The following is a 27500-nucleotide window of genomic DNA, read 5'->3' on the forward strand; positions in this document are numbered from 1 at the left end:
CATGATGCAAGTTGTTCAGTGATAACCCACCTTTATCTCCACTGTAGTTAGTTATTACCTTCCCGATCACTGAAAAGGTCACTAACTCCAACATAAGTTAAATGATAAAAACAACAGTATGTTGGTTTTTCTGTGACCTATCTTACTGCGTAAGTCTGGTAAACTACAGTTTGTGACAAATTGAAGAATACAAATAAGAAATGCAAATTGAACGCTTGTGAAAACAAAAAAGATCAAATTAAATGAATACTGGAGAGATTCAACTAGGCAACGGAGAAAGTTTAATTTTAAATTTCACCTTTTCCATTTATGAATATTTACTCTATTAATTTTTCTGACATCCCTCCTGATTTTTCCTATTCCCTCTGCTGACACAGCCTGCCACCTTTTCCCCATTTATATTTAAGGCTTCTATTTTCCTTTCCATTACTTCACCTGGTGGTTAATTTTCTATCGCTCATTTTTCTTCCTTATTACTTCTTCTCTTCATTATTCAAGGGACCACAGATGAAAGTCTTTGTTCTATCATTCCAATAGAGCTTTTTCATTCGGTCAATATCCTGACACAGTTCTGGTACCAGTACAGTGTGCACCTTCTTTACACTCTCCAATAAAAAATATTCCCACAAGTTAGAAAATGTCAGAATGTATGCAACAACTATTATTGGGGGAAAAACTTCTAGCTGGTGGTGAGAGAGAATATTTTGTTTGTCTCCTTGATAGTGCACCATCATTGGACATTCTAGTATTGCTCCAGTGTGTACTAGTTACTGCGATGAGTTCCAGTTTTGATATTAAGCATGCGCAGGCTGGTAAGTTGGTTCATGAGAAAATAGCTCAGCGCTCCAGGTCAAACCATAGGTTAAATTGAAATCCCTGAAGTGTTCAGTGAGTTTATTCAGTAATCGAGCAGCCGCCAGTATTCTCTTGTGAGTTATCCTGTGAATTTGTTAAAAATATCTTTCATGGGATGAGTGTCACTGGCAAGACCAGAATTGTTTACCATGTTGGTCATTGTTGTGAAGGTAATTGGTGCCTGTGGGACTGCACCTGAGCAAGGCATTGACATTTCGAGGAAGGGAAAACAGGAAAGGACTCTGGGAGGACAATTAATTATTTTAATCGTGTGGTGCAGTGATCGCAGCAGTGTTACGGTACATGGTCACAATAACCTTTAGGCCTTGCCACGGCCGACCTCGTGTCAGTAGGAGGCGGTTGAATCTCGCGAGATATGCGACACTCGAACGTCTTGTGAGATTCAACGGAATCTCGTGAGGCGTCGCGATCTGGATCTCCCTCTTGCTGGGCGAAATCCAGATCAGCATATTTAAATGAGCCTCCTCACCGAGGCCAAAAAAAATGGCAAGTGGCGTTGAACACAGCGTCGAGAAACACTCTGCTAAACGCACCGTTCAGCGGGCTTTAACTCAAGTTCATTGAATCGACCCTTAGGTTTAAAGTTTTATCTCCATATGTTTCAATTAAATAATCTCTCAAATTACATAAAACTCTTACTGCAAATGGTTTATCTGTATAGGTGGCTTAAACTATGCAGCTCCTTTCCAGCACATATAGGTTACATAGAGACTGAAAGTCCTTCACACCTCCAACAGACTCTGTTGCTTATTCCACTGTCAGCACACTGGAAGGGTTGGAATAATAATAATAATGATCTTTATTATTGCCACAAGTAGGCTTACATTAACACTGCAATGAAGTTACTGTGAAAATCCCTTAGTCGCCACACTCCAACCCCTGTTCGGGTACACTGAGAATTCAGAATGGCCAATTCACCTAACAGCACGTCTTTCATGACTTGTGGGAGGAAACCGGAGCACCCGGAGGAAACCCACGCAGACACAGGGAGACGGTGCAGACTCCGCACAGACAGTGACCCAAGCCGGGAATCAAACCCAGGTCCCTGGCGCTGTGGAGCAACAGTGCTAAAACTGTGCTACCGTGCTGCCCGGAATTAGACCTAACCCTGGATCTCAGTCCAATGTCAATGTTTCCCAGCCTTGTACTGGACGGAGCTTCCAACCACCTATTCTAAAGGAAGAGGCACCAGAAGAAAGGATGGCAGGGACTCAGGAGGATTTAAACTCATTTTGAGCGGTAACACAAAACAAGTAATGATGCATCAGGAGCCTGCTTTACACAAGGGTTTATAACCAAGGTCATGCATTCTCCTGTGAAAATATAGATATGGGTAAAAACATGAGAAAGGCGAATAAAAAGCTATAACAATAACAGAAAATGCTGGAAATATCCAGCACTCTGGCAGCATGAGTGGAGAGGGAGACAGAATTAACATTTTACGCCATGAGCTTTCACCCTGTTTTTATTTCAGGTTTCCAGCATCTGCTGTATTTTACTTTTGAAAAAGCTATAGTATCTTTTGCATCCATCACCGCCACACCAAATTGTATTTCATCCATTCGCAGTGTGTAGACACCTTTGGCAAGGACAGCATGAATTGCCCACCTCTAATTCCTCTGAGAAGGTGTTAATGATCCTTGTTGAAATTGTTCCCGTGCGAGAAAATATTAATTGATATTAAAGCATCCTCCCCTTCAACACACACACACACCATACGACCATCCCCCCTCCCCCGCCCACACACACACACACATCCCTCACCTCAAAATAGTTGCTTCTTTGGGTATGGTAAAGCCTTGTTATAAGCCATTCCAGAGAAACTCAATAAGAATTGTGAGTTAGGAAAGGAAAAGGACAGCTTGTGAGGGGATTACAGCCAAGATCAATCTTGATCTCATACTTATGGACTGTCCATTAGCGATCATTGACTAGCATCAGGAATGGAACCCTGGTAGTGTTCTTCCATTTCTCTGGTCCAGGGATAGAACATAGAACAGTACAGCACTGAACAGGCCCTTCGGCCCTCGATATTATGCCGAGCAATCATCACCCTACTCAACCCCACGTATCCACCCTATACCCATAACCCAACAACCTCCCCCTTAACCTTACTTTTAAGGACACCCAGGGCAATTTAGCATGGCCAATCCACCTAACCCGCACATCTTTGGACTGTGGGAGGAAACCGGAGCACCCGGAGGAAACCCACGCACACAGGGGGAGGACGTGCAGACTCCACACAGACAGTGACCCAGCCGGGAACCGAACCTGGGACCCTGGAGCTGTGAAGCATTTATGCTAACCACCATGCTACCGTGCTGCCCCCCATGCTACCGTGCTGCCCCAAATACTGAGGCCAATTGTAGCACTTCATTTAACATCCTCATTGAATCACTGCGGTGCAGAAGGAGGCCATTCAGCCCATCGTGTCGGCAGTGACCATCTGAAAGAGGACCCTACCGAGCCCCACACCCCACCCTATCCTCATTAACCAGTAACCCCACCTAACCTTTTTTGGACACTAAGGGGCAATTTAGAATGGTCAATCCACCTAATCTGCACATTTTTGGACTGTGGGAGGAAACCAGAGCACCCGGAGGAAACCCACACAGGCACAGGGAGAATGTACAAACTCCACACAGACAGTGACCCAAGGCTGGAATTGAACCCAGGTCCCTGGCGTTGAGGCAGCAGTGCTAACCACTGTGCTACATTACCACTGAGATTACATAGTTAGGTATGACTGTTCCTTCAAGACTGAGGTAAGTATAAATTTATTCAGTCAGAAGCTGGTGAATCTTTGGAATTCTCTACCTGAGAGGACTGTAAAGCTCAATCATGGAGCATGTCCAAAACAAAAATCGAGAGATTTCCAGAGTCCAATAACATTAAGGTATATGGAGACAGTGCAGGAAAGTGTTGTTGCGGTAGATGATCAGCCATGATCTAATTGAATAGCGGTGCAGGCCAGATGGGCTGATTGGCCTTCTCCTGTTCCTAGGACCAGGAATCAAACCAGAGATCGCCGATTTTCAAATTAATCAGTAGTCATTATCATCTGAGCACTTTTAAAAGCCTAAACAGAATTGAAAGATAAATTAACTGTTGTAGGCTGTGGAGTTCCCCAGTTCATAATGAAACTTCTCCGATGGGGAAGCTTGGTGGTATCTGTGGCAACAGTGTGAATTAATTAGGCTATGGTATTTGTTTCCAAAGCTTGACTAAACACCAGTGTTTAACTGTAATTGACAGCAAATCAACATTTAGGAATCTACCTGTCCAAGTGGCAGTTAACAATAGGCAGTGATGTACTGTAATAATTATATTTACCTTCTGACAGCTAGCCAATTAAAAGCATGCTGTAATGGCCATTTCGAATTGTGCAACGTTTTTGCTCATTTCAAGCTAATTTCACGAGCCCAGCATTATCAGCTACAGGTTCTGTGTATTCTGGCTGATTTACAAAAGGAGCAGTTTCTCAGGAGTCAAATTGGTTTAAAAAAAATTAAAGGCCTAGTTGCTGCTGCCAATTAACATTTACAGAAAAAATAGTTGATTACATAGCTGAACAAGACTGGTAGAAGATGGGAACTTTATCAGCCCCAGTGTGAACTTCATTTTATTGCCACTGATTCCATTCCCCTCCTTCTTCACTTGCTCAAGTTGAAATAAACATCTGCAGAATCCTGGCACTCTATTTGTCCAAGGACTGAGTTTCCTCCATACATCTTGGGCGGGATTCTGTGATCCTGAGGCTAAGCGTTGACGCCGTCGGAAACGTCGTAGCGTTTCTCGACGGCATCAACACGGCCTCAGGATCAGTAATTCTGGCCCCTCCAGAGGGCCAGCATGGCACTGGAGCGGTTCACGGCACTCCAGCTGCTGATCCCGGCACGAAGGAGGCCGCCAGCCAGAGAGGACGGCCCGCCGATCGGTGGGCCCCGATCGCGGGCCAGGCCATGTCGGAGCTCCCCCCCCCGCGCGGGGTCGGAGCCCCCCCCCCCCACAGGCCGCCCCCCGACCCTTCCATTCTGAGTTCCCGCCCGCTGAGAGCAGGTGTGGACGGCGCCTGCGGGACCCGGCTCATCCCGGGCCAAGAATCGGCGGGCTGGCCGCGTAGAGAGGCCCCTGGCCAGTGTCGCGCCAACTTCGCCGGTGCTGATTCTCTGCGGAGAATCGTGTGCCAATGTCGGGGCCGTGTGGCGCGATTCGCGCCGGTCGCAGCGATTCTCTGGCCCGGCCCTGGGCTGAGAGAATCCCGCCCCCTATCCATTGCCAATATCACTTATTTCCGCACGCACACTTCCACTGAAACACTTATTCTAGTCTCTGTTTCCACTACACTTAAGAAAGTTCTGCCTGAAACAGTTACAAAGTCAAAAGAGCCATTGCTCCACCTGGCTGTTTGTGCTGGCGTGAGACTCAAACCAAATTCGAGTTTGGAACTTGTTTCAGTGGCCCAAAATGGGTGCCTGACTGCAGCTTGTGGGCTGTAGGAGAGCAGGGAGTCAGCTGAGATGATTGTGGCTGGGGAGAGGGATAGGGAAGGACCCCCAAAAGGGGTCAGCAGCACTCCTACTCCTTACTTCTTCTGAATCCCCTAAAATAAAAAGTGGAAAGTTCCTGGGCTTTTTTTTTGGAGTGGTCCCCAGTTATTGTTCCCGGAGAGGTACAGAGGATATAAAAATTCCATACACTGGTGGGTGAGAGTGTTACTGGGCAGCAACATAATCGAGCTGTTACTTTGATTTGATAAATTATGAGAATGAACACTCTTAAATAACTGGCTGCCTGCCGTCAGTGTAAAGCTTCAAGGGGTGTGTAGCTGTAAAGTAGGTGAAAAGCATTTAACAAAAAAGAAGCTGCTTGAGAAAAGCTTCCCTTTTAATTCAGTTGAAATAAAATAATAAATTCTTTGCCTATCTGGTTACATGTGATCAAAGGTTGATCCAACCGAAACTCCTGAATTGATATTTGTTGAGAGTCCCCACCCAGTAGTTAACACACTTCAATTAGTCACTTCTATAAAAAATAAATTCTCACCATTATGTCGACAAGGAAGTTGATCAATTAATCGGCATTGATTCAAATTCTGGAATTTTATGAGCAGAAAGGAGCCTATTGCCACCCCCCCCTGTTGAATCTTACGGGGTACTTTGTACCAGAAACTGGACAGCTGGCCGGTTAAAAAAAGTTCACAGCATATATCTGCTGATGATCTTCCTGCAGTCTTCAATTTTAACCTGCTTCACACAGATTGAGCTCCAGTTTATGGCATTAGGGTCCAGCTGCCATTTTAACCATGGGCCTGAATGGGGAAGCTGTTGTGGTTTCCACCCAGGTCAACCCAGTGGAAAGAGGAGCCGGGACTTGTAGGTTCAGGAGGAGCAGGCATTTTCTTGCAGCACCCCCAGTACAAGTTGAGGCCCCCCCTTCCCAACCACCGGGCAGCACGGAAGCACACGTGGATAGCACTGTGGCTGCACAGCGCCAGGGTCCCAGGTTCGATTCTCCACTGGGTCACTGTCTGTGTGAAGTCTGCACGTTCTCCAGGTGTCTGCGTGGGTTTCCTCCCGGGTGCTCCGGTTTCCTCCCACAGCCCAAAGACATGCAGGTTAGGTGGATTGACCATGATAAATTGCCCTGAGTGACCAAAAAAGGTTAGGAGGGGTTATTGGATTACGGGGATAGGGTGAAAGTGTGGGCTTAAGTGGGTCGGTGCAGACTCGATGGGCCGAATGGCCCCCTTCTGCACTGTATGTTCTATGTACCAATGCAATGTGAGTGCCAACGACTATTCTTTGGCCTCCAGTGGCAGCCTCCTGCCAGCAAACATTTTGCTCCAGCCTACAGCCAGCTGCTTCTTCCCACCAATTCCAGCTGGGAATCTGGCCAAGCTGATGAGACTACGGAGTTTAATTGCCCAGGCCTCTTACAGCTGTAATGTTCTATGTTGTATGAATGGTATGTGTAGCCATTAAGCCAAATAAATGGTTTATTAAGACCACTCAGCAGTGGAATTTTCCTGTTGACTTGTGGTGCCCCACTGAAGCCAAAACACAGTTAGGGGATGGAGGTGGCATCCCGGGGTAGTTTGGTGGGAAGGCAGCATTCTATCCCGCTAGATTCTCCCACCCCGCACCTCCCATAGTTGTTGGGCCACAGTTGCGACCAGTAGCCCCACCCCAGGGAATGGAATATGACCAGGAATTGTAGAAGTGTCCTATACCATAGTTGATATCTGCAGGGAAAGAGGAGAGAAAATTAGGTGGGGAAATAATATCTATAAATAAAACAAGTTATGTTTTTACAACAAGAATAGATTGTTTTTAAAAAGCACTCCACACATTAAGATGTCTCAAAACATTTTACAGCAAGGAGTAAGGGGATTATGGTTAACATAGAGATGACTGGAAAAAACTGGGACAGGGAAACAAAGCTATGGATAGCGTGAGGAACTTTTTTTCAAATTATCTCCTGGTATCTGGATGAAAGTAGCTGAGTTAGAGGGAACGCCAGAGGGAAAGGGTTAATAGTTTAATGACACTCCATTGTTCAAGTGGACAGAGTGAGGGCTTACTGGTCCAGGAGTAAAGACGTAAGGTAGGAGAACACAAGTTGGAGGAGAGTGATGATGAGAGTTTTAGACACAGTGCAGATGTGCTTGTGAACTGGGCATTTTGCTTGTTAAAGCTTGTGGTGGGTTGGAATGGGTAAACCAAATACAATGGCATTGGAGAATCAAATCTTGAGAATGGTTAGGGGGTCAACTGTGATGGAAGAGGTGCAATTTTGGAATGGATCAAGGTCCAGTAGGACATCAGGGGCGAGGTTTTCCGACCCCCTGGGGGGCGGCGCAAATCCTGCCCTGACGCCGGCTGCCACATTCTCCGCCGTCGGTTTCCGGGCAGTGTTCACGTCACGCCGGTCGGGGGCCGTTGGCAGCGCACCCTCTCCCCCCCCCCCCCCGGCAATTCTCCGGGCCCTGATGGGCCGAGTGGCTGTCGGTTTCTGGCCAGTCCCACCGGCATGGATTAGACATGATCCCACACAGCGGGACCTGGCAGGTAAGTCGGCTGGGGTGATCCGCAGATGGGGGGGGGGGGGCGCGGGGGGCCCCGATCCCTGGGGGGCCCCCACGGTGGCCTGGCCTGCGACCGCAGTCCACCGATCTGCGGGCGGGCCTGTGCTGTGGGGGCAATTCTTCCTTCCGCGCCGGCCCCTGTAGGGCTCTGCCGTGGCTGGCGCGGAGAAGACACCTCCTGCGCATACGGCAGAATACTGGCTGGCGGTTCCCGCGGGATCACACCGGCCCTTTGACACTTGCGCAGTCCCGTGCAGTCCCTTCGGCGGCGGCTGGCGCGGCGCCAACCCCTCAGCAGTGCGAAGAATTCCGCTACTTCTGGTCGGCCCGACGCCGGAGTGGTTCATGCCGTTTTTGACGCCGGCATCGGGCCATCGCACCGATTGTGGAGAATCCCACTTCAGGATTTTGCACTTCCTGACTCACCCTAAAATGGATGCCAGAGAACATGATAAGGATGAAATCAGTTGCATCGAGATGCTGATGGGAACTAAAACGGATGGCCTCATCTTTGTTGATATTCATTTGGAGGAAATGTGGGCTTATCCAGATCTTGCTGTAAGACGTACAATTTGAGACTATGGCAACAAGCGTAACATTTTTATCCAATTCCTTCAGGTCATGAATGTAAAATTTAAAGATCTTCCTAATTCTCAGTACTTTATATGTTACTTCATGCTGTTCTCTTGGTAAATTACAATGCTTTTATCAAAGCTTTCCTTGCTACTTAATTACAAATTTTGCGGAAATTATCCGATAACTTTGATATATTGTAGAGGAAACCGACAAAAGTACTAACATACAAAGAGCCTTTCAATTAAAAATTCTGCTGAATAAGAAACTTAGTGGGATTTATTAGTGGCATGCCAGCTATGCAGTTTTTTTAAAAATTAGGGTAAAGTTCATGATTCAAAAAAAATCACACCAATTTTAAAGCTGGGCTCACTAGTCATATGCAGTGAAATAAAATCTGATCAAAACTAGTCGACCTCTCAGCAATCTGTGGGGGTGGGGTGGGGGGGGAGGTGTGAGTGCTTCATTGGGATGGTGTGGGAAGACTGGGTCAGGTGGGGTAATGTCTAATTGTTATTGTATATTCTCTTTTTGCACTATGTTAATGGTCACTCTGGTTTGTTTCGTTATTATGGTTACTACTGTTTTATTATGAAAAATTCTGCAAAACCTTAATAAAAATACTTTTTTTAAAAACTAGTCTCCCTCTAACCAAGAAAATGCTGGAAATACTGAGTAGGTCTGGTAGCATCTGTGGAGAGAGGAGCAGAGTCTATGGGCGGAATTCTCTACTCCCGTGAAAAATCAGGAAGGCCGTCGTAAACTCGGCCGAGTTTCACAACGGCCTCGGAGGCCGCTCCTCTCACCTTATTCACCCCCACCCGGCGGGCTAGGAGTGGCTCTCCGTTACTCTTGGCCGCCGGGCCTTGACTCTTGCGTCAAGGCGGTGTGCCGAAAATGACGCGACGGCGGCGCCTAAGTGACGTCAGCTGCGCATGCGCAGGTTGGCCGGCTCCAACCAGCGCATGCGCGGCTGATGTCACGACGGCTCCAACCCACGCATGCGCGGTTGCTGTCTTCCCCTCCGCTGCCCCGCAAGACGTGGCGGCTTGATCTTGCGGGGCGGCGGAGGGGAAAGAGTGCGTCGCTTTGAGACGCCGGCCCGACGATCGGTGGGCACGATCGCGGGCCAGTCCCCTCCCGAGCATGGCCGTGGTGCTCACTCCTCTCTCTGACCCCCACAAGCTTCAAACCAGCGTTTGGCGCCATGTTCATGACGGCAGTGGCCAGGTGTGGTTGCCGCCGCCGTCATGAACCAGTCGCGAACGGCAGGCAGCTCGGCCCATCCGGGTCGGAGAATCGCCGGTCGCCGAGAAAAACGGCAAGCAGCGTTTCTTCCGAGCGAGGGGTGGGAGAATCACGGGGGGCGCCAGTGGGACATGTCGTGAGTCGCCCGGCCCTCCCGTGATTCTCCCACCCGGCGTGGGGAGCGGAGAATCGTGCCCTATATTCCAGGTTGATGACCTTTCGTCAGATTATCAAACTGAAAAATGCACAATCTTTTTTGTTCAGTACTTTCAGTTTTTATTTTAGATTCTCAGAAGCTGCAGTATTTTACTTTTGTACGTCTAATCCACTTTGGATCCATTAGAACACGTTATTGTGCACAGAAATAAAGGAACCATCCTTAGATACACACCAAAAATGTCCATATTACACCATTTTCTGGTGACAGAAAGCTTGTTTAGCCTCAGCTGTTGTACCTTCCAGAGGGCAGAAAATTAACAATTGGTCTTCACGGGCGGGATTCTCCGACCCCCCCCGGGTCGGAAAATCGCCTGAGGCCGACGTCAATCCCGCCCCCGCTGTGCCCCGAAGTCTCCGGCACCAGAGATTCGGCGGGGGCGGGAATCGCGCCGCGCCTGCCGGCGGCCCCCCCCCCCCCGGGCGATTCTCCGGGCCGTAATGGGCCGAAGTCCCGCCACTGTCATGCCTCTCCCGCCGGCGTGGCTCAAACCACCTACCTTACCGGTGGGACCAGGTGGCGCGGGCACGCTCCGGGGTCCTGAGGGGGGGGCGCGGGTCGATCTGGCCCCGGGGGGTGCCCCCACAGTGGCCTGGCCCTCGATCGGGGCCCACCGATCGGCCGGCGGGCTTGTGCCATGGGGGCACTCTTTTTCTTCCTCCTTCGCCATAGTCTTCACCATGGCGGAGGCGGAAGTGACCCCCTCCCCTGCGCATGCACAGGGATGACGTCAGCAGCTGCTGATGCTCCGGCGCATGCGCGGACTTCCGCTGGCCGGCGAAGTCCCTTTGGCCCCAGCTGGCATGGCACCAAAGGCTGTTGCCACCGGCCAGCAGGGCGCCAACCACTCCTGCGCGGGCCTAGCCACTCAATGTTAGGGCTTGGCCACTCCATCTCGCTGGGACCCCCCGCCCCGCCGGGTAGGGGAGAATCCCGGCCCACATCTTGAGCTACTAAGTCGGAAAAAGGTCAGTCAACGTTCCAACTCTTAAAAACAAATTTAGATTACCAATTCTTTTTTTCCGAGTAAGTGGCAATTTAAAGTGGTCAATTAACCTACCCTGCACATCTTTGGATTGTGGGGGTGAAACCCACACAAACATGGGGAGAATGTGTAAACTCCACATGGACAGTGACCCAGAGCCGGGATCGAACATTGGACGCGTGAGGCAGCAATGCTAACCACTGCGCCACCATGCTGCCCAAGCATTCCAACTCTTAATCGCTTCAATGTTAATGTTGGGGAAGGTGGTGGTTTAGTGGTAGTGACACTGTCCCAGAATTCTAGAGGCATGGGCTAATACTCTGGGGACATGGGTTCAAAGCCCACTGTGACAGCTGGTGAAATTCAAATTCAGTTAATATATCTGGAATGTAAAGTTAGTATTAGTAATAGTGACCATGAAATTATCGCTGATATTCACTAATGTCCTTTAGGGAAGGAAATCTGCTGTCCTTAGACGTTTGGTCTTCTTGGGCTTCAGACCCTGGGCAATATGGTTGGCTCTTAACTGCACTCTGCAAGACGCCTTTGGGGTGGCACTTTAGCACAGTGGTTAGCACTTGTAACTTCACAGCACCAGGGTCCCAGGTTCAATTCCTGGCTTTGGTCACTGTCTGTGTGGAGTCTGCACATTCTCCCCATGTCTGCGTGGGTTTCCTCCAGGTGCTCCGGTTTCCTCCCACAGTCCAAACATGTGCAGGTTAGCTGAAGTGGCCATGCCTTTAGAGTCCAACAAGGGTAGGTGGGGTTGCTGTGTTACGGAGATAGGGTGGAGGTGTGGACTTATGTAGGGTGCTCTTTCCAACACCGGTGCAGACTCGATGGGCCGAATGGCCTCCTTCTGCACTATAAATTCTATGATTCTATGATAAGCCACTCAGTTTAAAGACAATTAAGGATGGACAGCAAAGGCTGGCCTTGCTAATGACAGCTACATTAAAATAATTTTTAAAAATACCACTAAAAATGTTACTAGGAGAGTCCTCCAGCTCCCCGTAACTGATTGGCTACTGCATGTTGCATTTTGTAGACTTTCTCTAGTGGGTGCCTGAGATGGATCCCTCGTGGTGCATGTGCAATCACAGTTCTCTGAAGTAACCTCCCTCTGACCTGTCATCTTTAATGGGGTCAGGGCCCAAGGTCACCTTTTGACAGATTCCAGCATTTAAGTCGGGATCAAAGATGTTGCATGACTCTTGAAGCTGTGATATGTAGGCCAACTGAACAAAATGGACCACGTGACCTGTTCCTCTTGCATGCTGCATTCATATCCCAAAATCTTTACCTTTGATGTGTTTGTTCGTAGATATAAGGATATTTTTCATTTCATATTAAAGTGCTGAGCATAAAATGTCTGTTGTCAAGAATCTTTGCCACAATCTCCCTTTGGAAGAGAGCAGTCTGTTCAGCAGTATGTGTGCATGAGGTCAAAGTTAAGCCATGCTTTAAAAATTAAAGTTAAAAATAGTTAGATCGTGCACAACTCCAAACTTACCTCACACGTTCCAGAGGTTGGAAAATTGAATTTGTTGCTTTTTGAAAGGAGGCGGTCAATTCAACATTTTAAGGTGCTGTCTGTCCTCAATTTCACTTCACTAAAGGCTGCAGTCCTACATTAATTGTTGGTTTGCTCTTTCAAAGCTTTTTGGCTAGCAATGTCCTGTGAAAAATAAATTGCTACCTAGCTCAAATAACTCGCCATCAGATGGAAGCTACTCTTTTAGAATTCTGTTTTTTACTTTATTTAACCAATGTTGGATTATTAGTACTATTAAGCTTTTCTGCACCATTCCACAATATGCTAAAAATGCTGAATGCATTTTCAGATGTGTTCCTGCAAGTGGAAAAGGGAAATAACCTTCACCCCAACGTCCAGCTCCCCATTTCCTATCCATCGAGGTCATTTTTATAAGCAAGACCAACTGGGCTCCAGAAATTCTGCCAGTCAGCTGGCATACCTGGCATGTAACTGCCAGAAGTGGTCCCCTCATTGCTAATTGCTAATCAACACATGAGATCAATTGCCATTTTGACAGCAGCACAATAGAAGAACAACATTTAATGACAGCAGTGAATCCAGGGGTTAGACTTTCTGAGGCTTCCCTCAGTCTGACAAAATGTCAGGGTGTCATTCAGCAACTCCACAAGCTCTCCAGCAATTGCTGTTAATTGAACAGGTCTATACCTAAGATATTCAAATAATCCTGTTCTTGGGATCCCATGTTTGTAATTTGCATGCAGGCAAAGTAGAATACTTTGGAGTTGACATTTGCGAATTCAGCTTTAAAACATTTAGGCCAAAAGTTCACTCATGGTCTCAGTGGGTGGGAACCCAACGTGGCGGCTGCGGACCGTGTCCAGTGCTGCAACAGTCTGGCGGGAGCCATGCTGCTGGCCGCAGGGGTGCGGTGCTTCCTGAGGGCTGGTGGGGGTTGGCCAGGGGGTAATATCTGGCAGGTTGGGTCCGCGCACGGCTGGCATGTGCAGCCACGGACCCGGCCATTCTCCAGTCATTTATTCCGTGGAGGCCGGGAGTTTTACGTGGCGTGGCTGGTAGCCCCTCACCGGTCGCAGGGTCAATGAGGGGGTGCTGCTGATTTTTTCCACGGACAACGCCAGAGACCCTCCGCACTTAGCCTTTGAATCGGAGAAGCTGGCCCTGTTTTTCATTGGAATAGATTGTGTTCCATGAGGCGCCGGTGTTAGCCAATTAACAGATCCCGGGTGGGATTCTCCTTTCCGGGGACTAAATCCCTACGCCGGCGGGAAAACCGGCGCCAACCACTCCGGCGTCAATGGGCCCCCAAGGTGAGGTATTCTCATCTGTCCCAGGGGCTAGTTGGAAGCCGGAGGGGTTGGCGCCACTTCAGCCGACGCCAAAGGGACTGCGCCAGTTCGCGCTTACGCTGAAGGGACGCCGTGATCTCACAAATGAGCAGAACCACCGGCGCGCTTTGGCGCATGTACCATGTTCTCTTCTCCGCGCTGACCATGACGGAGCCCTACAGGGGCCGCGCGGAAGGAAGGAGTGCCCCCACGGTACAGGCCCGCCTGCAGATCGGTGGGCCCCGATCGCGACCCCCCCCCCCCCCCCCCCCCCCCCCAGGGTCGGACCCCCTGCGACCCCCTGAGGACAGCCCCAGCCGACTTATTTGCCAGGTCCCACAGGGACCATGCGTAATCCACGCCTGCGGGACTGGCCAAAAACGGATGGCCACTCGGCCCCTCCCGGCCTGGAGAATTGCCGGGGAGGGCCGCTACCAATGGCCCCCGACCGGCGTGAATCCCGCCCCCGCCCAAAAAACGGCGCCGGAGAATACGGGCAGTCCCCCCCCCCCCCCCGGATCGGAGAATCCCGCCTCCTGAATCAGCGCCAACCTAATTGTTCTAGAAGTCCACCGATTCAATCCCAGCGTCAACACTTAGGGCTGGATTCTCTCCAAGGGCTGGAGCGGCGCCAACCCCTTCAGGGTCCACCTAGCCCCCGAGACAGGTGAGAATTAGGGCCAGATTGCGGCTGTATCAATGCCGGCGTGAGAACTGTGGCCTTTTACGATGCTAAAATCAGCGCCGGACCCGCACCGATTCTGTGCGCGGACTCGACCTGCCAGATAGTGCCCCCCTGGACCCCCCCCTCGCCATCCCCCACTAGTCCATCCAGTCTGCGCTGAAGCCCCTAGGCCAGCGGCATGGCTCACCCCGACTGTGGCGGCACTGGACACAGTCCGCAGACGCCATGCGAGGTTGACAAAGTCTCTGACTACAAGTGATTCAGGCCGCGTGTACTCAGCCCATCGGGGGCGGAGCATCGGGGGATGTCCTGGGGCCGCGTGCGGGGTACTCCCCAATTATGCTGTTTTGGAGGGGACGGAGGATCCGAAAACAGGCGCTGCCCCCAATTCAGTCGTAAAAAGGGATTCACTGCCCGATCGCCGATTACAATATCGGCGTCGGGCAACGGAGAATCCGGCCTTCAGTTTCTGAGACAGAGGGCTGGATTCTCTGGTCTCCGACGCCGAAATCGCGTTCCAAGTTTACGACAGAATCAGGGGCTGTGCCACTTTCGCGATGCTCCGCCCCTTTCAAAGCAGTGTACTCAGCGGCATGTATCAACGGCCTCAGGACATTGCCCGAGGCCCGCACCCGATGCTCCGCTCCCCACCGGCCGAGTTCCCAACTCAGTTCTATGCCGCCACAGTCGGGGGAGGGCCGATACACGGGCAGAGGGGGGACATTATTCTGGGCTGGGGGCGCTGTGGGGGTGTGGTCCGGGGCACACGAGCCGGCCGAGGGGGGGACTATTTCACGGGCCGGGTTCGCGAGCGGCTGCCGCCATGTAACACGGCATAGCCGCTTCAGGCCGCCGCTGTGCGCATGCGCGGCCACAGACTCGGCAATTCTCTGGGGGATATTGGCAGCTAGAGCCGGGTGCTCTACACTGCCGTCCCACTAGCCCCCAGGAAAATGGGAATCGGTAGCCGTTTTCGGCAGTTTTTCTGGCTTAAAACGCCACCATTTCCACACCGGCATGGGGACATAGCCCCAGAATCGGCGAATCGAGCTCAGAGACTCCCACTAATTGAGCGGGATTTTCCGTTGCCCAACGCCGATATCCTAATCAGCGGTCAAGCGGGGAATCGACTCCAATGCCGAAATCAGGGCCAGCGCCGGTTTGACGCCGGTCAATCATGCTCTGCCCCCGCCGAAGGCACCATCATCTGCCAATCGTCCTGCGATGCTCCACAGGACACATGTGGTCTCAGCCTTGCGGGAACCCGACGTGGTGGCTGTGGACTGTGTCCAGTGCAGAGTTTTTGTGTCGTAAAAGCCCATACACGCTCAGCTGGCATCAGCACTTAGCCACTGCAACGGAGAATCCAGCCCCCTTTATTTGACTGCAGGAACAGTTGACCCAATTTTCACACTAGTATGCTGGGGGATAACATTGTTATCTCCAATCTTGATATGCCAGTTGCTTTGCAATACCAACATGATATTTTTATTTTCCCGTATTTTGATAGATTGTTTCGGCCACATTTTAACATCACAGAATTATAGAGATATTCCTTTCTATACCCTAAAATGATGATAAAAATTGAGGTAGCCTTTTAACTCGGAAACAATCCAGGCGCTGAAGTTATCTAGTGTTGAATATCTTTGAAGGTATTTTAAGGTGATTGTGTTGAGCAGCATGAAGGGCCCCCTCCAGTGCCATTAAAAGGGATCATCAACTCATCAACTACTTACAGGTTGATTTCTTCTGGTGCTTTTCATAGTTGTTTTAAAAGTCTACAGAAAGTGGTGTGGCTGATGCTGAAGTGAATAGAAAGAAATTAGTCTCCTTCAATATCCAGTTGATGTGTGACCATGGGCGACGCATCATGCAGGTCAATGCCAGGCATCTTGACAGCAATCATAATGCCTTCATTCTGCCACAGGCTGCTTTGCCAGTTCTCTTCAAGCCAACTCAGCAAACCAGCGAATAACCACTGGGTGACAAGAGCCGCCCACTGATAACATGGCTCATGAATCCAGTACACAGGGCGGCACAATGGCGCAGTGGTTAGCACTGCTGCCTCATGGTGCTGAGGACCCGGGTTCGATCCCGGCCCTGGGTCATTGTCCATGTTGAATTTGCACATTCTCCCCGTGTCTGCGTGGGTCTCATTCCCACAAACCAATGATGTGCAGGGTAGATGGATTGACCATGCTAAATTGCCCCTTAATTGGAGAAAAATAGATGGGTACTCTAAATTTTACAAAGAATGAATCCAGTTCACAGCCCTGTGCATGTGTACAGCATGCAGTCAGTGAGACCCATGCTACCATTCGAAAAGTGTTAGCGCAGCCTTTGGTCTGCTGAAGTAATCAATCCACAGCCTAGAGCCCTTTGAAGGAGTCTACAATGCTCGACTAACTGGGTTTCAAGAAATGGTGCACAATGCACAAACTCGTCATCAAGGTAGAACAGCCCTTGCCACCACCTATCGGGCAAAACGCTGAAGAGCAGGAGCATAAAGAGGAGAAATAAGAGAATGCCTCAGTGCCGGCCAATAGTGGGCTGCCTCTGTCACCGGAAAATACACCTCAGGAGGAATGGAAAATCCTGCAAGGCATTTTCTTCATGTCTCATCCATTTCCTGATTCCTAATTCCACCTGTGTTTTCCTCTAATGAGCTCACTGTTGCCTTCATTAATCTCTCTCTTTGTACATACCTTTGTGGAGGCTGGACAGCACCTTTCTGCCCAGGCTGTAAGTGAAAAACTAATTCCAGCAAACACAAGTAACCTGAACCCCAATTCACCATTTACCACCAATGTGACACCTTACCTTCTCTCTGTCACTGACTATTACATTGTCACCTTGACTAGATTGCAAAATAAAAGGCAACACAAAATACACATCCAAACAAAGTGAATAAATGAAACAGTGCCACGTTGCGTATAAAATTAAACTGTTAACCTTTGCCCTTGTGTGCCCTTAGTACCTGCTTTCTGCCCACCTTTACCTGTTCCAGTGCTCTGACAAAGTACTAATCCAGCAGCTGCAGCATGGCTGGTGGAAAGCTCACAGTTGGAGAACCTTTAGTTGCCTTTGGATAATGACCTCAAATAGCTCTGGACCCAGAAGGCTCCAGATTGCACCATCTCAGCACAGGCAGCAGCAGTCTGGGCTGGCTGACAGGCAAGAGCATTGGCAAAGAGACAAAGGTGGCCTCATGACTGCTGTGACTCTTGTTATGATGTGCAGACACACAACCAATGGGTCATCAGAGCACGACACAATCAATGGGTAATCAGGACACCTAGAGGTAGCATTACCACAAAGGGACACTACACATCCACTATAAAAAGGACAAGGCACACCGGCTCTGCCTCTTCTACTGGCAGAAACCTAGAGAGCAAGACAGGGCTGATTAACAGCAACACCACACCCTTGCACGTGGCCTAGAGCAAGCTTGTATAGTTAGCAGAGTAGACTGAGTTACTGGAGTCACATTAGCAGAGTATCATACTCATTTAGGAGCATTGTTAGTTGCTCAATAAATACATTGAACTTATCTCAGAGTCTGGAGCATCCTTCAGCAATGTCTACATCAAGTAGCAGCTTATGTAACATAACACAATAACTGTGAAGAAGGACAGCAAGTTTAGACTTCACAGAATAACTGCCATCCACTGAACAATCCTTGTAACCTGTTGGAGGACAGATTGCTAGACTGTTGTGAGACTCTGCAAGCCCCTTTGACAATGATCAAAGGGCCTCTATGACTGGTATCCACAAGCATAATGGTGCGTGTCCGAGATGCATTGCAGCAAGCTAATCTTGCATAACAGAAGTATGAGATTCCCCAGCCAGAGGAAGCTTCTTCTCAACATCTATCCTGTCAAGCCCCTTAAGAGTTTTACATGTTTCAATTAGATCACTTTTCATTCTTCTAAAGTCAAGGGAATATAGGCCGAATCTACTTGATCTCTCCTCTTAGGACAATCCCCTCATCCCAGGAATCAGTCTACCAAGCCATCGCTGCACTCGCTCTAGGGCAAGTATCTTTCCTTGTGTAAAGACTAAAACTGCACACAGTACTCCCAAGTGTGGCCTTACCAATGTCCTGTATAGTTATAAAACTTCTTTACTCATATTCAAACGCTATGCAGCAAAATCAAATATACCATGTGCCTTCCAAATTGCATGTTGTGTCTGACGGTTAACTTACTGTGATTCCAGGCATTTCCCAGTCTCTCACTATTTAAAATATTCTGTTTTTTTATTTCTCCAATCAAACTTCATACATTGCCACATTTTATTCCATCTGCAATGTTCATGCCCACTGCTGCAACCTGCCTACACCCTTTTGCAGCTTCTTTGCATTCTCCTCCGTGGCCACAACACCAATCTCAGAGCAGGGTAAGGGCCATATTACCAATAACTTGCGAAGGTGACAATGGTGGTGAAGTTTTGTGCGCCTGGCTCCTTCCAAGCTGGAGCTGCAGATATTTGTGACACCTTGCAGACTGCTGTCCATTGCTGCTTTTGGGAGATCACTGAGAATTTCTACTCAATGAGCTCACCATATTTTATTTTTCCTTGCCAGAGATAAACAGGCAAAGCAAGGAAGTAGCTTTGCTAGGAGGATCTCCCTATGGTTCAGGGTGCCATTGACTGCATGCACATTGCTTTACGGACATCTTCGGTCAATTCTACATTTTGGGGAACTGAAAGTGATTCTACTCCCTCAATGTTCAGCTGGTGTGTTATTGTGGGCAGTGGATCATGCAGCTCAATGCCCAGAATCTGGCAGCAGTCATGGTGTCTTCAATGTGCTGTGCCAGCTGTGTATAAGACACCACAGTAAAACCAAAGTGATGACTGGGTGTCAAGGGCTATCTGCTGATGGCAGTGCATAAAGGGAGAAACTATTTTCACTGGCTGGGGAGCTTAGGATTGAGCAGCAATATCTAAAAATTAGAGCCAGATCTTTCAGGAATGAAATCGGGAAACACTTATTCATGCAAGGCATGGTCGCAGTTTGAAACTCTCTTCCACAAGTGGTAATTGATACCAAATCAATTATTAAATTTAAACTTAGGATGATAAATTTATTTCAGCCAAAGGTTGGAACTGGACTGTTCCATGCTCCTTGGCAGCGATAGCAGATTTTCAGGCAAACCACTAATGCACTACTCTGTGCAACCCCACATGTCCAGTGATTCACCATGTGCAAATCTCACCCTCTATGCCACAGTCTGATATACGCCCGATGCCAGCATCTGAGCTGGTGGCTGCAAATGTCAGGTCAAGTTACAGTGTTTCCTGTTCATCAGTTGCTTCTTTCTCTGGGACTGCCACCCACACTACTGCCTGCCTGGCAGTGGTTCTTGGGAACTTGAAAGCAGAAGGCAGAGTTGGGCGAGGGAGAGCGAGCGGAATCAAGCGGTGCATGGTTACGACATCTGCAGATTTTAAATCATAATAGATTGCAGGATATGGGACAATGGGATACATGAAAGTGCATTCGTCAAGAACACACTGTTAGCCTCTATGGTTTCAGCCCTGCTGTCAGCCACAGTGTCAATGACTGCCACTCCAAAGGTGACGAGCACCATCTCCTCCATTGTGGTGAGGACATGCAGCCATACCCGCCTCCAATGGTTAGGTGTTGCTGCCTCCGATTACAGGCCATCTTGTCCTGCAAGAGACTAGGAAGTGTGTCAGTGAGTGTGATAATGTGAGTGTCATGGTTGCATAGCTGCCAATCTTTGCGAGATGGCAGCAGCGCTAATGCATGAGGTTTGCAACAATTCATTATGCCTCCATTCCCAGCACCTTCCATACCTGTGACCTCTACCAAACAGAAAGACAAGGGCAGCAGGTATATGGGAACACCACCATCTGCAAGTACCCCACCACGTTCTACACCATCTGTTGGTACAGCATGGCAAGTGAGGATACATTCATTGATTTTGACCAATTGTGAGAGGTTATTAAACTACATATGGGATGGAATCCAGCTTCTCAGGGCTGGGCTGCTGGCATTGACTGCAACTACCTGGTGCCACATCCTTTTTGACATCTTCTTCGATGTCCTGGTTCCCAGTGGGAAGATGTCCTCGCTCCTCCTATGCACCGTCTACACCAAGGCCTCCTGTGCTGCCCTCCTGCTCTCTGACCTGCTGTGCCATTTTCAGAGATTTTCTTGGTCTTTAACTCCTCTTTGACCAATGTCAACCATTGCTACAGCCATAATGCACCTCACCTTTCAGGAGTGCGGACTGACTTTAAGTAGTGCGCATCAGCTTTATGTGGCATTCACCTCACACGAATTTGGGCCCCTTCTTAAGGTGTACACCCACTCAACCATGCATTCAGTACTGTACTGCACACCCCATCATAAAACTAGCACGCAGTATGAACTTTGCATACTGCTTACATTGATTTGAATGAGTGCGGGTTAAATGTGCATTTTGGGAGCTATCCAGTTTTTCCCCCAATAGTGCTCAATATAAAGCGACCAAACTGGAGGAAAGTTAAAACTTCAATTTATGGATACCTCATGTGATTAATCCTTTAAGTGAGCTTTTCCCATCATGTCCTGTTTGCAGAATTGCAGGTTTTATGTTATAGATATAACATCACATTAGCTGTGGGTGTGGGTCTATTATTGGACCAGCCATAAGGAATATGAAAAATATGTATGCGAAGAATTGCCATCTGGTAGGCAAATTAGCTTTGCGTCCATTTAAGTTGTAACTTAATGGCACACTGTCATTGGTTTGCTACTGTCATGGTATAGCTATTGGGAGTTTATAGGGATCTAACCCAGCTAGCAGAATAAATCAGCAATGGTGATTGATTGTGGCTCTACCCTCACAATTTCTCAACATGTTCAGTTCCCCAATAGAGGCAGGGCATCGCTTTCAGAGGCAGGAAAGGAAATTGGAGAGACGACTAACACCACTTTCACAAACACAACTAGCCAGCTGGCACAAAAGGACCAGAGACTTGGGAATAGGTAATTTTGCTCAGAGAACGGCCTGTGCTCCAGCACCATTATGATGAGGCGAAAGCAGTTTACAAAATGGAATTAAATCAGACTGCAAAATGAAAAACAATTTTTATCTAAAGAAACATGATCTACCGTAAATTATCGATACTCAATGGGATGGGAAATGTATGTATGTATATATACACACACACTTAAATCCATGAAGTGAGCCAGACCTTTTTGCTGGTTTAAAGCATTGAAACATAGAATTTACAGTGCAAAAGGAGGCCATTCGGCCCATCAAGTCTGCGCTGGCCCTCGGAAAGAGCACCCTACAGAAGCCCACGCTATCCCCGTAACCCAGTAACCCCACCCCACCCCACTTTTTTGGACACTCAGGGCAATTTAGCATAGCCAATCCACCTAACCTGCACATCTTTGGACTGTGGGAAGAAACTGGAGCACCCGGAGGAAACCCACACCTACACAGGGAGAACGTGCAGACTCCGCACAGACAGTGACCCAAGCTGGGAATCGAACCTGGGACCCTGGAGCTGTGAAGCAACTGTGCTAACCACTGTGCTACCATGTTGCCCACGGTGGTTAAAATCAAGATGTCAACTTAAATGTCTGCTTTCACTTTGATGATTCCTTTGGCAAATAGCCTTGGTGTTTTTTGCAAAGACCTATGTAATAAGAGAACCTACTTATATGAATAAATGTTAGATTATTAATCCCCATAGAAATAGACTGCTTTCAAGAGAGGAAAGAAGACTATCAAATTTAATTTTTTTTTCTTTCTATCTCTCTTTCTCTACATTTCTATCTTTCTATTTCTCTTGTTACAGTGTTAATTGTTTCAAAAATGAATGCTGGTTTACAACTAGCTAGAGGAGCCTTCGCTGAAGTTAAGCTTTATGGGGGGAGGGGAGAAACAGACATGCATTATGTTCATCATCATGACGTCATGTGTATGTAACATAACAGTACATTTCAATACAATTTATGTCATTATGTTCAGAAATAAATTAAATAAAAATCTGTCCAGTGCTTATTTATGAAGATGATGCACTTTAAATACACAGTCAAAATAATAGCTGAAAGATTCATATGGAATGGATTTTGTTGATTGTTATTCATCCTTCATCAGTGTTTTCGGGTCAGTACTTTACTATATGCCAACTCTCCTGCTGATGTCATCAGCTTCCAATGTCTAAATTATATCTTAAAAGAAATCAACTGAAATGGACAGATCAAAACAAGAATGTAACAATTAAACAGCTTCATTTATATGTCTGATTCTTAAAGCAATCATTGACAGGTAAGCTTCCACATTTAATTGGATATTAACCATGCTCTTTTTGTGAGCAGTGAGCGAGCTGTCCTTTACTGTATTTGCATTGTTAAGAGTTCTCGCTACACTTAAAATGGGCATGCCAATGGTCTGCACTATGGAATATGGCTTTTATTGTAACCTGAGGAAGGTTGCATTGTAAATAAAGTCTATTCCTCTCTCTTCTGCTTGGCTTGGTCCATGGGGAAGGTGATATCAAGGCTTTCCCTGGAATAGAGTCTGGGACCGTCCTGACGTGAATAGCAAACCGCACAAAGTCACTGCTGTCACCTGCTGCATCTTGTAATGACCTTGTGGCATAATAGTTAAGATGCATGGTGACTGTAACAGCCGGAGGCAGTGGCCTCTGTGACTTAGCTTGGGACAGAGTAGGTGCCTCATGGATTACTCCGAGGTATAAGTTCACCCTCCATTTAAAATGATCACCCCTGAGGTGTGCTTGACTGATCGAGGAAAATGGGCCTGGAAATTGTATTGCACACTCCCATTTTTCAGATGTCTAAGGCCCGACTGTGGCAGGCACTCCACACCCGCCTGTCCTCTGTCAAAAGTGCACCACCTACCATATCGTTTAACTACATCAGATACTTAAAAAAAAAAGTTAGAGTACCCAATTAATTTTTCCCAATTAAGGGGCAATTTAGCGTGGTGAATCCACCTACTCTGCACATCTTTTGGGTTGTGGGGGCGAAACCCACGTAAACACGGGGAGAATGTGCAAACTCTACATGGACAGTGACCCAGAGCCAGGATCGAACCTGGGACCTCGGCGCCGTGCTAACCACTGCGCCACCGTGCTGCCCTATCAGATACTTTTAATGTATAAGACTTTTTTTTACCATTCATACCTGAGGTGTACCAATGCTACATGAAGTGACTTCATTAGCACTAGTGTAACAGAATGTGTGGCCAGAGCTTTACATCCCCTTCACCCAAGGAGTGGATCAGCGGGAAGTGAAGTATAAAATTGGGTGCCATAGCAGTGGTGTTGTGCCTGGTACATACCCATTGCTACCCAGCAGGGAAAATGTCAGATGTGTCGTGTTCCCTTCCCCCCTCCGTCACCCTGTTTTGGGCCAATTTGAGGCCATTGAATAACCATATATAGACCACAAGGGCTTTTTTTTTTGGCATCAGCATGATTTTATCCATGGTGGCAAGTGTCACTGCCAAGGCTGCTGGGTAAACATTGGTGAAGTTTTGGGGTACTCCCATGGCAGTCCCTTCCCTGCATATTTTCCCCACACCCCCTGCCCTGATGAACCCAGCTCCCTAACCCCTCACCAGAGCCTGTCAGCCTGGCACCAACAAACCTTTGACTTGACTTTAAGTCTGGGTCTTTTCTTCAGGTGCTGCCTGTTGTACCCAGCAATAATCTGTGCCGGGTGGCACTGCTGGGACTGGAGAGATGCCAGCCATTTAAAAACCAGCTGCACTCAGATTCGGGACGTCCTCCCAGATGGAAGCAGAAGTCTTGCCCCGAGCCAGTCAATGGCCGATGGGCATTATATGGCTGCAGGACCACCTGGCTGCGAGCAGGTGGGCTTGCCTCCAGCATAGAGCCATATCCAAGGATACTACACAAGGGCTGAAGTACTCCGGCCATTGGGATTCTCTGTTCCCGCCAGCGCACACCCCTGTCCACCGGTTTCCCAGTAGCATTGGCTTCAAATCGAATTCCCACAGACAAGCGGCGTGAGCAAAGAATTCCACCGCCAGCGAATGGCACACGGCTGTGAAACACACGGCTTGGGGACCGGAGAATCCAGCACAAAATTAGGGGCGCAAATTAACACTCAATACACAGAGTCGTGTTTTGGGCATGTATAACGGGGTGTTTCTAGCACCGGCAGCACCTAGAATGGCCCCGCTATCAAACGGGAGTCTGTTTTTTTTAGCCTCGGTGAGGAATGCCCCACCGAGGCTCCACTTACCTCACTTCCTGTACTTACCTCACTTCCTGCACTGACAAGCTTAATGTAGGAAGAGATCAGAAGGCATTCTTAAAATGCCGCCCCAATCTCTCAACCCCTCTAGGACTCCCCATTGCCCCAGCCTACCTCTTGAGGGTACTCTAACCCCGCCCTCCCTCCTCACTCCACCTCTGAAGGGCGGGGCACCCCTTGGCCGATCCCAAGCACAGGTAACCTGGGCATCTTGGTACTGCCAGCCTGGACCCTGGCAGTGCCCCAGTCAGCCTGGCAGTGCCAGTATGCCAGTCTGGTAGTGTTAAGGTACCCGGGTGGCAGCAGGACTGCTAGGGCACCACCCTGCTCAGAGCCTGAGCAGCTCCGTGCCTCCGACAGCCCGAGGTGCCGTTAGGTCTGGGCCACATTTGTGTGGACCAGTAATAAATGGCACAATGGCAAAGTCTCGGGCACATGTGTTCGTTCCTGGGCCTCAGGAGAATCATGCGTCTTATGAGGAAAGGTGGAGCAGGTTGGGCCTATACTCAGTGGAGTTCAGAAAAAATGTGAGGTGATCTCATTGAAACACGTAAGATTCCAAATGGTAGATGCTGAGAGGATGTTTCTCCTCAAGGGGAAATGCTGAGCTGGTGAACACAGTTTCGAAATAACCATCTCTGACTTAAGGTGGAGGTGAGGAGAACTTTCTTTTCTCAAAAGATTGTCAGTCTTTGGAATTCTGTACCCCAAAAAGCAGTAGAGCCCTGGAATGGGATTCTCCCCTACCCGGCGGAGCGGGAGGTCCCGGCGTGATGGAGTGGCGTGAACCACTCCGGCGTCGTACCGCCCCAAAGGTGCGGACATCTCCGCACCTTTAGGGGCCAAGTCCTCACCTTGAGGGGCTAGGCCCGCGCCAGAGTGGTTGGCGTTCTGCCAGCTGGCGTGGACGGACTTTGGCGCCACACCAGCCGGGGCTGAAAGGACTTCGCCGGCCGGCATAAGTCCGCGCATGCGCCGGAGCGTCAGTGGCTGCTGACGTCATCCCCGCGCAGGGGAGGGGGTCACTTCCGTCTCCGCCATGGTGAAGACCATGGCGAAGACGGAACGAAGAGTGCCCCCACGGCACAGGCCCGCCCCCCGATCGGTGGGCCCCGATCGCGGGCCAGGCCACCGTGGGGGCACCCCCCGGGGTCAGATCGGCCCGCGACCCCCCCAGGACCCTGGAGCCCACCCGCGCCGCCTGCTCCCGCTGGTAATGTAGGTGGTTTGATCCACGCCGGCGGGAGAGGCTTGACAGCGGCGGGACTTCGGCCCATCGCAGGCCGGAGAATTGGCGGGGGGGGGTGCCCGCCGGCTGGCGTGGCGCGATTCCCGCCCCCGCCGAATCTCTGGTGGCGGAGAATTCGGGACACGGCGGGGGCGGGATTGACGCCGGACCCCGGCGATTCTCTGACCCGGCGGGGGGGGGGGGGGGGGGGGGGGGGGGGAAACCCCGGGCGGTGGGGGGTCGGAGAATCCCGCCCCTGGTCTTTCAATATATTCAAGGCTGAGGAAACAGATTTTTGATCAACAAGGGAGTTGATGTTGATGGTTGGCAAGTAGTAAAGTGAAGTCGAGGCCACAATCAACCATGATCTTATTGAATGGTGGAGCAGGCTGAACGGCCTCCTCCTGCTCCCATTTCTTGTTCTTCAGTCTTATATTATTTGTTGCAAATTAAGTATGAATGAAACTCAAGAGTGAATATTTTGTGGTGTCCCGGCCAGGGGTGGGGGCAGGGGGCTGCCATTCCAGAGGGCAGGGACTCACTTTAGATACCTGGGGGTGCAGGTTGCTCGAGATCCGGGGGGGCTCCGTAGGTACAACATTTCTAGTTTGGTGGGGAGAGTGAAAGCCGACCTGGCAAGGTGGGAGGGTCTCCCTCTGTCACTGGCGGGTCGGGCACAGGCGGTTAAAATGAATGTGCTGCCGCATTCCTGTTTATTTTTCAATGCCTACCGATTTTCCTGCCAAAGGGATTTTTTAGAGAGATTGAAGGGATGATTACCTTGTTCATATGGGGAGGGAAGGTGGTCAGAATTAAAAAGGTGCTACTACAGAGAGGAAGGCAGGCAGGGGGTTTGGGTCTTCCAAACCTGATGTTTATTACTGGGCGGCCAATGTGGAGAAGGTACGGAGCTGGGTCAGAGGGGTTAGAACAAAGAACAAAGAAAAATACAGCACAGGAACAGGCCCTTCGGCCCTCCAAGACTGCGCCGACCATGCTGCCCGTCTAAACTAAAACCTTCTACACTTCCGGGGTCTGTATCTCTCTATTCCCATCCTAGTCATGTATTTATCAAGATGCCGCTTAAACGTCACTATCATCCCTGCTTCCACCACCTCCTCCGGCAGTGAGTTCCAGGCACCCACTACCCTCTGTGTAAAAAACATACCGCGTACATCTCCTCTAAACCTTGCCCCTTGCACCTTAAACCTATGCTCCCTAGTAATTAACACCTCAACCCTGGGAAAAAGCCTCTGACTATCCACTCTGTCTATGCCCCTCATGGTTTAGTAGACCTCTATCAGGTCGCCCCTCAACCTCCTTCATTCCAGTGAGAACAAACCAAGGTTATTCAACCTCTCCTCATAGCTAATGCCCTCCATACCAGGCAACATCCTGGTAAATCTCTTCTGCACCCACTCTAAAGCCTCCACATCCTTCTGGTAGTTTGGCGACCAGAATTGAACACTCTATTCCAAGTG

The 27500-nt window shown here is 49.2% G+C and overlaps 1 protein-coding gene across 16 annotated transcripts in view; it reads left to right on the top strand.

The window, feature by feature from the left end:
* The window catches only part of rbm47 (RNA binding motif protein 47), a 273757-nt gene that overhangs the window by 169045 nt on the left and 77212 nt on the right, over positions 1-27500 (top strand). The window contains exon 1 of one of the 16 annotated variants that reach the window (XM_038791348.1): positions 22546-22650. The exons of 14 other annotated variants lie outside the window; for them this stretch is intronic. In XM_038791348.1, the coding sequence (XP_038647276.1) occupies positions 22607-22650 (44 nt within the window). In that variant the 5' untranslated portion in view covers positions 22546-22606. One more of the 16 variants, XM_038791361.1, reaches the window with a different exon arrangement.

Source organism: Scyliorhinus canicula, chromosome 3 (genome assembly GCF_902713615.1).
Source record: "Scyliorhinus canicula chromosome 3, sScyCan1.1, whole genome shotgun sequence".
In the NCBI taxonomy this organism is placed as follows: Eukaryota; Metazoa; Chordata; class Chondrichthyes; order Carcharhiniformes; family Scyliorhinidae; genus Scyliorhinus; species Scyliorhinus canicula.